Consider the following 14,938-nt stretch of genomic DNA (forward strand, 5'->3'; position numbering starts at 1 on the left):
AATATGAGATGTGAATTGATTTGTCTGAGGAAAGTGTTGGCAGATTTAAAAGAGACTTACATGTAGGGTTTTTCAGTCTGTAACATCAGGTTGGATGTGCACCAACTAGATGTTCAATGAGAGACAAGATTTTTAGCCATTTTTGCTATTGAAACACATTTAAATAAACATCCCAGCATGAATATTATGAATAAAAGAATCAGAATCAGAATCAAGCTTTATTGGCCAGGTATGCGACGCATACAAAGGATTTTGTTTTGGTTACAGGAGCTCACAGTGCACAGTATCAGACAGACATTCACATGTAGAGGATAAGATAAAATAAATATAAAATATTACAAAATAAAATTAAACGAAACCTGCATTCCTACCATCACTCTCTCAGACACACACACACACACACACACAGTCATACCTGTAAACCTTACAATGTGCAAAGTATGGGTCAAAAGTTAAAGTGCTGAGGGCAGCAGCAGTTAAAGGGTGTATAGTAGCAGACACAGGAATCAATGAGGTGACAGTCAGATAAGTGGTGTAATATGACTGGTGAGTAAGATGCAAAGAACAAACACTGGATGGAGGATGGAGTTGAACTTGATACCATATACCAGTATTTTTGAAGTGCAGTATGAAGCTGGAATATTGTTCATGATTGACTCTGATGTATCATCTATTCATTGTATCCATCTAGAACTAGAACTAGCATGTCAAATTCTTTGGATGATTTACTGATTTTGGCTTATAATATAAAACAGTTGACCTGCATAATGATAATTCACAGAACTTACTGCACAATGGCGTGAGATCTGTTTCCCTGCATTCCCTGCAGCGCTGCATTGTATATTCAGTCAAAAGTGAATTTACATGATCTTAAATTATAACGTACGTATCTTTTATTCCAAAGTACACATGCTTTATATATCTAGTTAAGTTACTGATTGCTTTAGATATCCATACATACCAGTAACCCATCCCGAACTGAGTTGCAAGGGGTAGTGGTTGAAATCTTGCCTTACGAAATATGACCTTCAAATGAAATAAAATAAAATAAAAAACATATTATTTCATTAACAGCTATTAGCTGTAGGCAACCCGGCCCGTCTTCAGTGATAGCAGAGCGGGGTAAAGTTTAGTTCTGCTGGGCCATAATATACTGAAATGACATCAAACTAAGATAATACAATACAGTGGTTATTACAGTTTTTAATGGAGAAAATTCTCATATTTGTGGGGTTTTTTGGTCCCTTGTTCAGCCATTGTGCTGGTTTTTGTTCACATAACAGTCTGTTTGGAATGACCTTCTGAAAAACCTCCGTTTGGAGGGTCATGTAGCCCTGTCACTTTGCCCTACCCCTCTATCTCAACAAACATTGGGAACCCTATACCTAGGCGTGAACACTCAAAACAAATGGCTCTAAACGCTAAGTGGTAGATAAGATAAGATAAGATAAGTTAAGATAAGATAAGATAAGATAAGATAAGATAAGATAATCCTTTATTAGTCCCACAGCGGGGAAATTCACAAATAGAAGCCAAGGCTGGTAGAGGCAAGGTGTGAAATGGGATTGGGCCTTAGTGGTGGATACTTGAGCTAGTAGGTGAATGCTGTTATTGCTGTGAAGCCAAATATTATGTTTTTAAAATATGTATCCTGACTGCTAGCATATTGTCTCATTAGGGTGTCCTCAATGGTTGCATGCTGAGTGCTGTAGTGAGAGAACATTAACGTAATAAAACATAAAAAGGATACAAAACTGAATTCGGTCAAATCACTGAGGCTGAGAGATGCTGCAGGATATTACATCACACAGTTTCAGGTGTGAAGGTAGTCAGTAATTGTATAAAAGGTAAACAAAACAACGCACAGACCCTGACTCAACGCACTGTCCTGTTTTAACCCTCCCTCTAGGTTATGGCATTGAACATGCCCAGTGCGTGCCCCCCTCAGAGTACTCAGAGCCTGGCTTCATCACAGAGTCCTACCAGACCCTTCACCCAATCAGCTCAGAAGACCTGCTGTCACTCAAATACGAGAGCGAGTACTCCAATGTGATTCTGCGGGACACACCCCTCAACCCGCTGCAGGGGGATTACTTCTCGATGAAACAGGAAGTCGTGTCGCCTGACAACATGTGTGTAGGGCGCATCAGCAGAGGTGAGGCCTAGGAATGAGGGGGTAGAGCAGGTGGTTGCATGCGTGGGCTGGTGGGTGGTGAATTTATACGTGTGGGTGGTTGGATGTGTGTAAAAGAAGGATGTAAATGGTCACATGTATGCATATATAGGTGATACATGCGGTACTAAGGCTACCAGTATTTGCTCTGTGATTAAAGAGAAGTGTTACTAACCTTTCCTTTTACTATTCACTTCTTAAGGGCTTGCAACTAGAGGCTTTTTTTGTCCCGTCTATGTTCATTGATGTTCACTCTTAACATTAAACCTGCATTTGATTTGTCATCAGGTAGATCTCATAAAGAGCTTTAATTTGATATTGTTTTGCACAAAATGGCATTCATGCTTCTGTGGTTCCAAGCAAAGAACTAATAGCTGAACTGCAAGCAAAAATAAAACATTTCTGAACAACTTTTTCTATTATGAAACTTCTTCTGTACAAAAAAAACAACAACAAATCTTTATGTTCGGACCATGCTTTCAATGTATGGTGGCTGTAATGGGTGATTCTGCTTGGAACTAGAATGCTGCCCCTGCTTTATACCTGGTAGGACTGAGGAACAGGGAGGAGAGTGCGAAAACTTCATCATAAGAAACAGATGGTAGGGCATTAGAATGGAAGGGGAAGGGGTTTCAGGCATAGTCCTACCCCAAATTTATTGTTCCATAAGTGCATTACATGTCTATAAAAAACAAGTATATTATTTATTATAGAGTTCCTTATGGTGATGCAGGTTTGTTGTGACAGTACCCATTATCACTTGTCACACAGTTGTTGAGCTGTGCATGGCCCTGTTTTGTAGATGGCAGTTTAGCTCAGTGTTAAGTTACTCACTACCTGCGAGATTCAAGGCTGCAATGAAGCACATGCTGTTGCACTACATTCCCACCTATCGAATTACATCAAATCGGTGCTATACGTGGGGGAATTCAATCTGTTCTGTCATCACAGCCCTTTAAAACATGTGATTTATTATGTACCAGTCAAACCTTTAGACATTTGATTGAATAGCTGCTCCAGAAGCTTCGTGAGACGGTGCAGAGAGGGCACAACACTGCATTTGACTTTGTTGGTCACTGCATAAGTCACAGTGTTGATGTCTTCACTTCTTTCACTTTTATAAAAAAAGTGTAGAAAATAGTAAAAATAAAAAGTCGATGTATCCAGACTTTTTAGTGATACTGTATATTTTTGACCACTGGCACAAAATAAGGGCCTGTCCCTGTCATCAAATTTCCATAAGAGGCAAAAAACCTCCTTTTGTGCTCGTTTCTCACTGAACAGACAACTGTCCCCAATTCTGTCCGTCATCCCCATGACTGAAGCGGTCGGTGGTGTGTGTGGTCCGCATAGCTTTGGTTTCTGCAAGATTTTTTCTTCGTGTGTGTTTTACTGTGTCGCAAGTGTGCATGTGCAGAATGAAGGGGACCGTTGGGTTTTATTTGTGGTTCATGCAGTGTACAGAGAAGAAAAAAAAATGAGATAGGGAAGAAGAAAAAACAAAGCTGTTTGCATCAAAGTGAGCGAAGTGCTAAGCCGCAGAGAGCGTCAAGATCTCCAGCCTTGTGCTTTTTTGTGTAAAAGGTTTCAGGGCGAGTGATGGTAATGGGGACGCTGTTTTTCGAGTGCCTTTGTCTTCTCGTAAGGTGCCAGAGGTGTCAAGAGACAAACGAAGCGCAACGCGATTTTCTCATGAAGCTATTGTTGTGTCCCCCCATCCCCCATACCTGGGTCCACCAAAACACTGCTCATTTTACAGAAGGTGTAATGCAATGATAGTCAAATAGACAAATTTATAGTTTTCTTTTAAATGCGGTCCATGTTTAGCCACGTTTGCTTCTTTAATTTTGTATTGGACGCATTAGGGCTAAGGTAGCTAAAGTTATGGAAGCTTAGAGCTACATGTTTATCCTAAATTATTACACATTTGCCTCAAAATGAGTCAATTTGTTAAGGAATCTCAAACATATTTGCTGTATTTCAAAGAAATTGGACAAAAATATAAACAAAATTTAGGCTTCATGAGAGCTTCAACTGCTATTAGCTGTATACTTTTTCAATAACATTAAGTCATATTGTGCTGGAAACCACATCAGCAAGTCTATTTCAAATTACTTAATAACTTGATGTGGTTTGAGGCAAGTGTGCAATAATTTAGACTAATTTAGACATGAGAAGCTAGTGGCTATAAGCTTTCTTTACTTGTTAGCTACGTTAGCATCTCAGCTCTACTACAAAACATAAGAAGCAAGTATCAGGCGCTAAGCATGTCTTGACTGATTGACCACAATTGGGGTATAAGGATGATGTAGGCTAGAGTTTTTAGCCAAACAGTTGCTGTAACAGCCAGCATCATGCTGGATGCCTGGGGACTTGGGATCTCTGTGTGAGATCTTAGCATGATGCAGAACGTCATCAAGACTTGCGCATTTGCCCCCTAGGTATGACCAAGCCTCACACGCTGTAAATTCTTGTTTTGGCCTGCACACCACATTTTTCTTCCAACGTGGGAAAGTATTTGTGGCACCACCAAACCCCACATGTGGCTTCAATTTTGCAGTCAAAGATTTTGGGATCGGCCTCTCTGCTGTATTAGCTTTCATTTCTTAAGTGGCGTTCAATTGGCACAGCTCTTTTTTTTATCTCTGCCTTGGCTTAAAATAGAGAAGCAATTTGTTTCCATTTTCTATAAATTACAAAAAAAAGAGTCAAAGATGGATGCTTGACAGTTATATAAGAGAAAATTTAACTGAGTGATGCTGGCTGGTTCTAGGTCTTTTCTTGTCTTTTGGTCCAAAGTCTCTCTTAGCTATTTTCCCACATCAAACCTCCCCTGGCTAGATTAGCTCCCAAAGGTTGCACCTTATAAAGCTGTAAGAGTTTGGCCTGCGTTTACTAAGCGGAGGCCAGGGTTCGACTTGTTATGAAGTGAACGTTGAATGCTGGGCTTTTGAGAGCTGGATTTTTTACAGATTTGGGTTGGTTTGCTTACCATTTCTTTCTCTTCTTCTCTCTCTCTGTCTCTCAGGTAAGCTGGGAGGCCAGGATTCATTTGAGAGCACAGAAAGCTTTGAAAGTTGTGACCGTCTGACGCAGTCGTGGAGCAGCCAGTCATCATTCAACAGTCTGCAGCGCGTGCCTTCCTATGACAGCTTCGACTCAGAGGACTATCCCACAGCCCTGCATGGCCACAAGCACAAGGGCACCTTCAAAGACTACGTCCGAGAGCGCTCTGACCTCAGCAAGGACAAGCCAGTCATCCCCGCCGCCGCCCTCGCTGGCTACACGGGTCAGTTCCTGCCTGAGATAGTCTCAACCCCCAGATGCTCACACCGATACTCACTGATTCAGCCGTTAGTCAGTCCCATACAATAAAAAGTCACTGAATCACACAAGTCCAACTGATTAGTCACAGAAGATCTTTACTGCCGTTCAGAAATGCAACTTCAGATTCCTTTGTGAAGGTACAGAAGATAAGTTGAGGTTTAAACTCTTGTTGAGTTAGAGGTTTCCCAGTGATTGAGCTCGAAATCACAATTTAAAAAAGGATAGTTTTCAAATCGCAAGAACTGCATGTTATCAATAGAGTTGCAGATGAGTTAGACCAATCAGAGACACCCAGTTTAGCTCACCACGTACAGTGTTCAAGCCTCAAGCTGGAAAGAGTGGATATGCTGATGTTTTTGGCAAAAAAATAAGAATTTATAGAAAATAATTCAGTTGTAATATCCGTATCACAATTAAGTCTTTTCCCCAAATCATTCAGCACTAACCACTGGCAGTTGCACTAAGATCCTCTTGATACACATACATGTACATTAGAGGGTAAGGTCCTTTGAGTTAGACCCAGATATTGGCAACATCAATATTTTGATGCATTGTGATAGAGTATAATGTATCACACTGAATCAAGATAATCTAATTCAATCAGAATAGTAGAAAATCTGATATAGTTGCATCATGTTGGATAGCAAACAGTATGTCAGGGCTGGAAAAAGCTGTACATGATTTTCTGGCCTTTCGCAGCCACTGACATATTGAGGTGTTAAGCAAGTGACTCATCTACATTAAATGCAATTGGTATGAATTAGGCCTGTTACAATTATTACATAATTACATAATTATATACACATTTATTGAGCCACATCATGTGTCATACAAAGACAACAACAGTTTTAACTTAACGCTGGTGCTGTAACATCTTTAAAGATCAGTATTGAGTAACATTTCTCTATTTGAGCTTCAACTGTGTTGACAGCTTGGAATCAACCAATTTGGCCACTTTAAGCTCGTAGTTTATCAGCCGCATCCAATAAACCAATTCAGTTGTTAATTCTATGGCAATATAACTATATGACAACTCATTTTCAGCTAAAATGTCATGATTGTGACAGGCCTAGTAAGAATAGTTTCTTTCAGTACGAGGATGCTTATCTTTTCTAAAATCGCGAGGAAGCAGGGAATGAGGCAGTGAAACGAGAAAGCTCCGATCCAAATCTACAAGCGACCGCACTTAGTAGGACACGGCCATCTCTGGATCCGGAGGAGCAGCATCTTGCACCAGTTTCGTAACCACAAAGGCACCTTTGTGAAATGGTTGCAAGCTCTACATTTTTTTTTTCTCAGCATCGCTGGCATTGTTGCTTCTGTCAGCCCGCATGTGAGTGTGCTATTTGCCCAACCAATTTGCAGCACCCAAAAGCAACAAAGCAGACATGACTATCTCTCTCTCACTCTCTCTCTCTATCTCTCTCTCCCTCCATGCACCTTACTCTCCGTCTCCTCATTTTTCATGTGCGCAGGCTTATCTGCGGCCCGCATCTCAACCCATTTCCCGGGTCGTCTTGGCAACAGAGGGTGCAGCACAAAATGATAGCGGCTCCGTGCACTTAACCTGAGAGTCTCTTTATCGCTCGATCTCTGGGAGGCTTTCTGAACTGGCGCTACAAAACATGCACAAAGACACGGCTTTTAAACCTACAGACAAGCCTGTCACAACACACGCGTCAGAGTTTTCGGGCTTTCTTAATGCTATTTTAAGTCACGTAAGTCATTTTTAGCAAGCGTGAGTCCGCTAAACAAGAGCAAACAAAGCCGTGTTGTCATTATGTGTCTTGAGACAGCAAGTAAAGCTTTTCCGGGTTAAGGCATGTAGGTGCTGCACGTGTAGCCTAGGATAGAACACAGATTGTAAATGCGTTTAATTATCGCATGCATAAAAACTCTAAAGCACAAAAATGCTAAAAAGTGTCGCTTTTCACCTACTTGCTCTAGCATTGGGATCAAAGTGGAAAGAGGATATGGAATCTATAGCTTGATTTCACAGCAGATTATGACAGCCCATGGAAACACAGTGAAAAGAAGCAAAGAAAAGAAGAAAAACACCTGCATGAATGGACTTGACCATTAGTGCTAGTCTTAAATACAAACTCTCAGCTAAACTAGGGAATGCTTGCATCATTAGCCCCTATAAACTTATGTCTGTATATAATGGAAAAGAATGTCTGAGCATTCATTTATTGAGGGAGAGAGAGGCAGAGAAAGAAAGAGAGGGAGAGAAGGAGAGAGAGAGGGCTGCAGACTCGTCTAATAGGCATTTATGTAATGGTCTGAAATGGCTGTTTATAGCACTGGAAGCCACAGTGCTTGCTGGGCGCGCTCAGTCCTGGCGTGTGGAGATGAGGGGGTTGATAAGGCGAGGGAGCGATAAAAACAGCCTTTTGCCTGAGCTTTGAGGTTTTTCGCATTTCACATTTCCAAATCACAAACACGAGTACAGATGCACCGCGTCTTTGAAGAGAACGACATGACCACAGTACCGCAGCACAAAGTCATCAACATAACCTGATTATGTTTTTTTTTCTTCTGTTTTTACGTTCTCCTTTTCCTTTTTTAACCTTTAACACTGCTGCCCACGGTCTAAGGTTGCGTCTAACCGTTCTGAAATATTCCGTAGACTTTGGTTAAAAGACATGGGTGCAGGGGACTAGGTGTGGCCTGACTGAGTGCGTACTTGAGAGCAGAAAACAGTAGAGAATGAGCAAGTCATTAGCAACACTGGGGTGCATGATGCAACCAAAATCCGTTCCCCTAAAAGCTTTTTACGCTAACTTAGCTGCAGTCGAAAAAAAATCAAACTCGGGCATCTACGAGCATATTCTGATGTACGATCAGCGAATATATTTTTAGCCGAATGTACACACAGTCTCTCTCTCATCAGGAAGATGTTTCTTCTGAGTGCTGTTGACTGTCAGAGACTCTCTTCTCCACCCTCTCTGTCTCTCTCCTCGGTTGCCGCTTGTTGGCTTTGAAGCAGGTGTGATGTGAAGTGTTGGTTCATCTTAATGCACAAACCGCAAAGATGAAAGGAGGCTCACTGAGCTGGGTGCAGAAGCAGAGGCCTCCTCAACCTACACACTCTGAGCACGCCACAGCACAAACGTGGCACGAGAGAACACGTCTCATTTGGCCGGACACGTCTCATTTGGCCGGACAGCAAGTGCTCAGGACGAGCTTTCAATTAGGAAGCGTGGTGTTCCGTATACTAACTTTAAGATTTGGCCAGATCGTTTTTAGTCGTTTTTACGACTATTGAATGCTTCCTTATTGTTGCAGTTTACTTTTGGAGCTGTGCAGCTAAATCATTACACCTTTGCCTCAAACTGTGAGTTGTTACATAAATTCAAACAAACACGGTTATGAGGTTTGTGATACAGTATGACAAGCTATGAACTATACAAGTGGACAAAAATGAGGAAAAAATTCAGCTTGCTTTAATATTGATGCTAATTCTGTTTATCTAGTAATCTGTGACCTCGTTTACCCACCCTACTTTTATTGTTGTTTCAAATTAGTGACAAACCAAATAGCAAAATCAGATGCTTTGGGCTTTATGCTTTGACACTTTGCTTTTCGCTGTTGTCAGAGCAAAACCTTTATGTCCATTTTTTGTTGTTTTTCAGTTTTTGACATAATTTGAAAATGCCTGTTGTTCTTTACGTTGTGTGTAAATTTCATGACGAAGGGACCAAAAGAAATGGCCTAAAATCACTTGGAAAATCGTATGGTTTCATTGACTTACATAAAAAGTTCATTATGTTTTTCCTTCTCCTGTAAAGTTACCATTTTGCAGATACAAGGTTTTGTTCCCGACAACGATATAAGTGTGATACATCCAAACAACAGACGCAACATTAGTGATAAAAGTAGGCAGTATACATCAAATGATGAAAGATCTGAAAGCAAGCTGTGTAACAAGCTGTGGCATGCATGCTTGTATCCATCTGAGCCCCACTTGAAACCCGCAGTGGATCAATCACGGAACAAACTATGCAGAGATTAGCAGTTGAGCGTGCTGACTGTACGAGCTCGAAGCACCACGTCATTTTGGCCAAAAAGACTGCATTTGCTTTGACACGTAGTTGGAGATTGGCTACACTTACAGCTTTAAAATGCACGCCAAACACAGCACTCAAAAAAAGAAAAACAAAAGTGGAAAAAAAACACTTGCAAATGAGGCCCCACTTTTGCCTTGCAATGCGGCCCCACTGATGTAACGACACAAAAGTTGTTGAGAAAGTCGGAAAAGTTGGCCCCTCACTGCAATGGGCCATCAACTGCTGTGCTTTCTCACACCCACACACTCACACTGCCCTGTGCGCACACACTCGTCTACACAGCACAGACACACACACACGTACACAGTAGTCCTACGGTAATACACTCGTTCATACACTCTCATCCCTCATATTTTTAGTCCATGGTGATGTCAGTGGAGTGGAATTCATATTGAGAGTCAAAATCTTGACAAGCCACAGGACATGTACAGTGAGACAGTGTGAATAGTGGGGGCTTTGTGTCATTCCAAGCTTTCCATAGCACTTAAGACAGAGAAATTCCTATACACAAGTGCACTGTATCAGTACAATACACAGCATCATTATGAATTTCATAGTAGACACGGGTTGCTTTGGTGTCACTATATGATTATTGTGTACTAATTTGCTATTTTTGTGTCTGTGTCTCTGTGTGCAGGTAGTGGACCCATCCAGCTGTGGCAGTTTTTGCTGGAGCTCCTTACAGACAAATCCTGCCAGTCGTTCATCAGCTGGACAGGAGACGGCTGGGAGTTTAAACTCTCTGACCCCGATGAGGTGAGAGGTCACAAGGGCAGCACCCAGCACTGTCCTCACGCAAGCTAGACGGGGGGTCAGGCTGCAGAAAAGACATCAGCCCACACTCACAATGGAGCTGTTGTTTGCTTAAGGATCTAGACACAGATTAAGTGCAGAACTACACAAAATTGGCCTCTCAATGGAGACCATTATCAGTGCACACTGCCAGCGCAGTTATTCGGTGCCCGCTGCTGGTTTAATTTAGCATAAAACTCGAACACTATGCTGCTCGCTTAGAACTTTTTACTTGGTAAATATCCATTTGCATATGATTTATTTAGTTAACATGACCTGTAATGTGTATATCTATTAGCATTTATCTGGGAAAAGGAGTGTCTTGTTTTCTCATTTAGTGGAGATTTAGTTTTAGACGCAGATTTATGTATTAATTAAGAGAGATTACAATTAGAATCACTTTATTGGCCAAAGAATTTGTCTTGGTTGAGTTGACGCACACATAAATGGACAATAGTATATGGATAGTAAACAAATGGCCACGAAAGGTGCATCACACATGCAAAGGGTTTGTCTATATGTTTACATGCTATCAAAATGGACATTGTGATCTAAAAGGCTTGTTACTACAATTTATTTTATTAGCATAACAATCAAAGTGAATTACATGAATTTCGGAACTTCGGGCTGTCAGAACAAAACCTTCTATCTCCATTTTTTGTCATTTTTCATTTTTTGGCATCATTTGAAATTGCCAATTGTTGTTTATATTCTTTATAAATTTCATGATGAATGGACCAAAAGAAATGGCCTAAAATTACTTGGGAAAAGGTCTGGTTCCATTGACCTACACTGAAATTAAGGTATGTTTTTTCCTTCTCCTGTAAAGTTACCATTTTGGACATACGAGGTTTCGTTCCGACAGCAGCGATTTGCTTTACTGGCATAATGCACTTGACTCTGCAACCTTATTCCATAAGCTTCTGATAAGTAAATCAAAACCACTTGAGAGTTGTCTGAACATGTATTTGATTAGAAGGGATAAGGCTAAAAATCATAAAAAATTAAAGGCCTTAATGTGGTCAATAAATTTCAGTTGTCAGATGCCAGTTTTTCAATGTGGTCTCAGACTTCTGGACCTCACTATACACGCTGAGATACCACTGTCCTTGTGCCATTCATATCCATCATTAACACCATCTCCCTGTCCTGCAGGTGGCACGAAGATGGGGCAAGAGAAAGAACAAGCCCAAGATGAACTATGAAAAGCTGAGCCGCGGCCTGCGCTACTACTACGACAAAAACATCATCCACAAGACGTCCGGCAAGCGCTACGTGTACCGCTTTGTGTGCGACTTGAAAAGCCTGCTGGGCTACACACCTGAAGAGCTCCACGCCATGCTGGACGTCAAGCCCGACACGGACGAGTGAAAAACTAAGAAACAACAACAAGAAAAAAACTAACTGGGCGGATTTGGGGCACAAGAGACTTTTTTTAAAAATTCCTCTGACGTCCTGGTAACCGTTGGGTGTCCAGTTTGGGTCCAGTCACATCCTGTCTTAATACCTAGTCGTGGTCCAGTTTTTTTTTTTTTTTTGTATTTGAGCTCATGACTGCAGCCGCCGCAAAAAGGACGCATTCCAAAACAAAACTTTTACCAAAGTTCCTTAGTCTGTAGTGTGAATGTCTATTGTATCCATATGCAGCTCAGAACGGGAAGAAAAGAAAAAAAAACTGGGAGTTTTGAGTAGAACCGCTGTTTTTTTTTTGACCCAGCAGCACCAACAACAGACTGCTAGAGAGGGGGAGGGACCAGGGAAAGAATGAAGGACTCGTTCCTGAAAGGGACATTGGATGGATGGGAAGTTCCTGTTATTAAATAATGTTGCCAAAATTAGAGAGAAAAGGAACTTCGCAGAAATATTTACTATTAAGTTACTCACTGTCACTGTCCCCCCTTGCGTAAGGCACGGACAGAGTTCTCAGATGGACCGCAGAATTTAACAGCAACAAAAAAAAAAAAAAGTATTTTATTTTTTTATTTCTTTTTTTCTGATAACACGTTTGTGCCAGTATTATTTCTTGAGTTTCACGGCTCATGTGTGTAAGATGAAGGGTTGATAATGCCAAACCGATTCAAATAACCCCCACCCTACTTTGGTAAAGTAAAAGATGGTTGTTTTCTCTCTTTGCACATAACTCTCAACTGAAATCTCTGACTCGGTCAGCAGACGATACTAGACTGTTTTTTTTTTTTTTTTTTACTCATGCAGTTCGTTTAGAAGGGCTGCTTCGCACTCAAACCGAGAATGGGTGACAGACACAACCGAAAGTAGCCGTTTTCTGCTCAACGGTGGCAGGCTTGCGAACACACCCCGCCTTCGGCTTATGAGCAGAAGTGTTTCGGTTCTAACCGAGCGCGACACAGGCAGCTGTCGAGCACTGCCCGCCTCACAACTGCTTTTTTTTCTAACCTCTTATGTTCGGACAAAGGACTTCAAGCATCTCTTGCCTTAGTTTAAGTCTGTTGCGACACTTCCGCCGACTTTCTTTGTTCTTTGTTGTTATTTTTGTGATAGTTCCCTTAGATCTTTCCCTTTAGAGCGGCAAATGGTATAAAAGCATGTCTGTAGTCTCACTGTCTATCACGTGTAGAGCGAAGAGCACGTAAAGTCTAGCACATTGGAATTGTCATTTAACTGGGGGATTCTCCTGCGCCTTGGAGACAGACTGTTGTGACTGAATCTGCATTCGTTTGTGGAGAAAAGACTAAAGATGTCACCACGTGTAGTCAGGCTGACATGCTCGGAGCAGGAGCGATTGACCACTGGAACGAACTTTGCACGATATACTTTGAGGAGCATGATCAGGGGAAAGTCTGAAGAGTTGAATTTGAACGAATCATCATTATTCTAGATGGCTCAAGAAAGTAGGGGGTGGCTTTTGACTGTTTTCAGGACAACGTGGCGTTGCGTTAAAGAAAGTAGCAGATGATATTGTTGCTGTTGCTTTAGCTTTGTATGCGAGTGGTATAGTCTTAGCATTAGCAAGGAGCTATAGGTCATAAGCAGAGATTTTAATGTGCAAGAACTGAAGATAAAGCGACAGTGAGAGGCGATGATGCTTAGCTTTTGTCTTTTATTCCAGCTTCTTTGGCGGTTTTAGGCATCTGGTTCACGTTGCCGTCTTTGTTTTTTAAGCCGCAGCAGTCGCGTTCCTGTGTGGGAAGAGCTCAGTACACCAGGGCCTTGTGGGAAAAGCCAAAGTCAAGAAGTATCATCTAGGAAAAAAAACAAATGTTATTGTTTACAGTGGTGGAACGTTATGCCGTCTTAACAGGGCAGTTTCTGAACTGTCTATTTGTACAGATTGCATTTCATAACTCTTTATTAAAAGACCTAGATTGAACAAATAAGCCACGGTCAAAGCAGTAATAACATTCAAACTCATGTGAGGTCCCGGAGCCCAAAGCTCCGGAGCTCGTCCCTCCTGCTGAAGGACTGGGCGGACATCATTAACTTCATCCCTTTTTGTCTGCTGTCTGTTATCTGTTATCGTGAACTGGATAAATGTGTTCAGTGCGGATGGAGTCGGGTACCAACACAATAACAGGTCGGGCATTGCAGAGTATGCATGAGCTTCGTCTAAAGACAGATCTAGAAAAGCAGAGTGTTTGACGAGATATCGCCAAGGATCTTCTGGGCAAGTTTCGTTATGGTTACTCCATCTGGAAGAGATGTTACATAGCAAGAAATTCACCCATGTTCGTACTTCTTTCCTTAAATCATTCTTCATAACATAACATACTGCCTTTTTCTTTATCTTACTCAACAGAGATCACGTTAAATATCACGTCTATCTTTGGTATCAAGAGATTTCAGATTCACACACGCATAAACTTTGTAATGAGGGCATATCACGAAACCATTAATGAGGAAACCTTTTTTTTCTTTCCTTTCCTGTCCTTCTTCTTCTGTTTTTTTTTTTGTACAATTTATAATGTTTGTTTTTTTATCCTTTGTTAAATGAGAATTTTAATGTATTTAGTTCACAAACATTTGAATATTTTTCAATAATTTATATTTTATAAACTTTGAAATATGAGATGCAGACAGCTGGTGCTTTCATGGGAAAACTGAGGTAGCGCAGGACCAAATGTAGCGAGTTTTCTTTGTTTTTTTTTAGTTTTGTTTGTTTTTTTGTTTGTTTTTTTTATACGGAAAAAAAGTTGATATGAAATTTAAAGACCTGTCTGCTTATACGGTTATATAAAGAAAAGGCTGATGCTGGCCCATCATTAAGTTCTGCTGGAGAGTTTTATAAACGGTAGCTTCTATTTCTTATTGTACTTCAAATTGTTACGTTATAAAATGTACGTGAAAGAAAAATTCCCATGGTTGTGTCTTTTATTTCTTTGCCTTTTAGATGCAAATAGCAATAAACAAGCTTGGCATGCAGATGTGCGTGCAAACACGTGGACACATAAGCCAGCACTCGTTTGCACATGCACACTCACATAAACACAAATACGCACAAACAGCTTAGATTTTGCTTACACATGCACTTGTCACCTCGCCGTTTGTGTGCACGGCTCTGCAGACTCTGCGGCAGATCTGTGGTTTAGTTTATTATAAA

The 14,938-nt window shown here is 41.0% G+C and overlaps 1 protein-coding gene across 2 annotated transcripts in view; it reads left to right on the forward strand.

The window, feature by feature from the left end:
• Positions 1-14,691, forward strand: part of ets1 (v-ets avian erythroblastosis virus E26 oncogene homolog 1) — a 76,142-nt gene extending 61,451 nt beyond the window's left edge. For both annotated transcript variants that reach the window (XM_017709095.2, XM_017709096.2), the window contains 4 exons: positions 1,910-2,155; positions 5,202-5,462; positions 10,208-10,326; positions 11,518-14,691. In XM_017709095.2, the coding sequence (XP_017564584.1) occupies positions 1,910-2,155; positions 5,202-5,462; positions 10,208-10,326; positions 11,518-11,733 (842 nt within the window). In that variant the 3' untranslated portion in view covers positions 11,734-14,691. The remainder of the gene's footprint in view (positions 1-1,909; positions 2,156-5,201; positions 5,463-10,207; positions 10,327-11,517) is intronic.
• Positions 14,692-14,938: the final 247 nt, after the last annotated feature.

The sequence above is a fragment of the Pygocentrus nattereri genome, chromosome 7 (genome assembly GCF_015220715.1).
Source record: "Pygocentrus nattereri isolate fPygNat1 chromosome 7, fPygNat1.pri, whole genome shotgun sequence".
Lineage (NCBI taxonomy): Eukaryota > Metazoa > Chordata > Actinopteri > Characiformes > Serrasalmidae > Pygocentrus > Pygocentrus nattereri.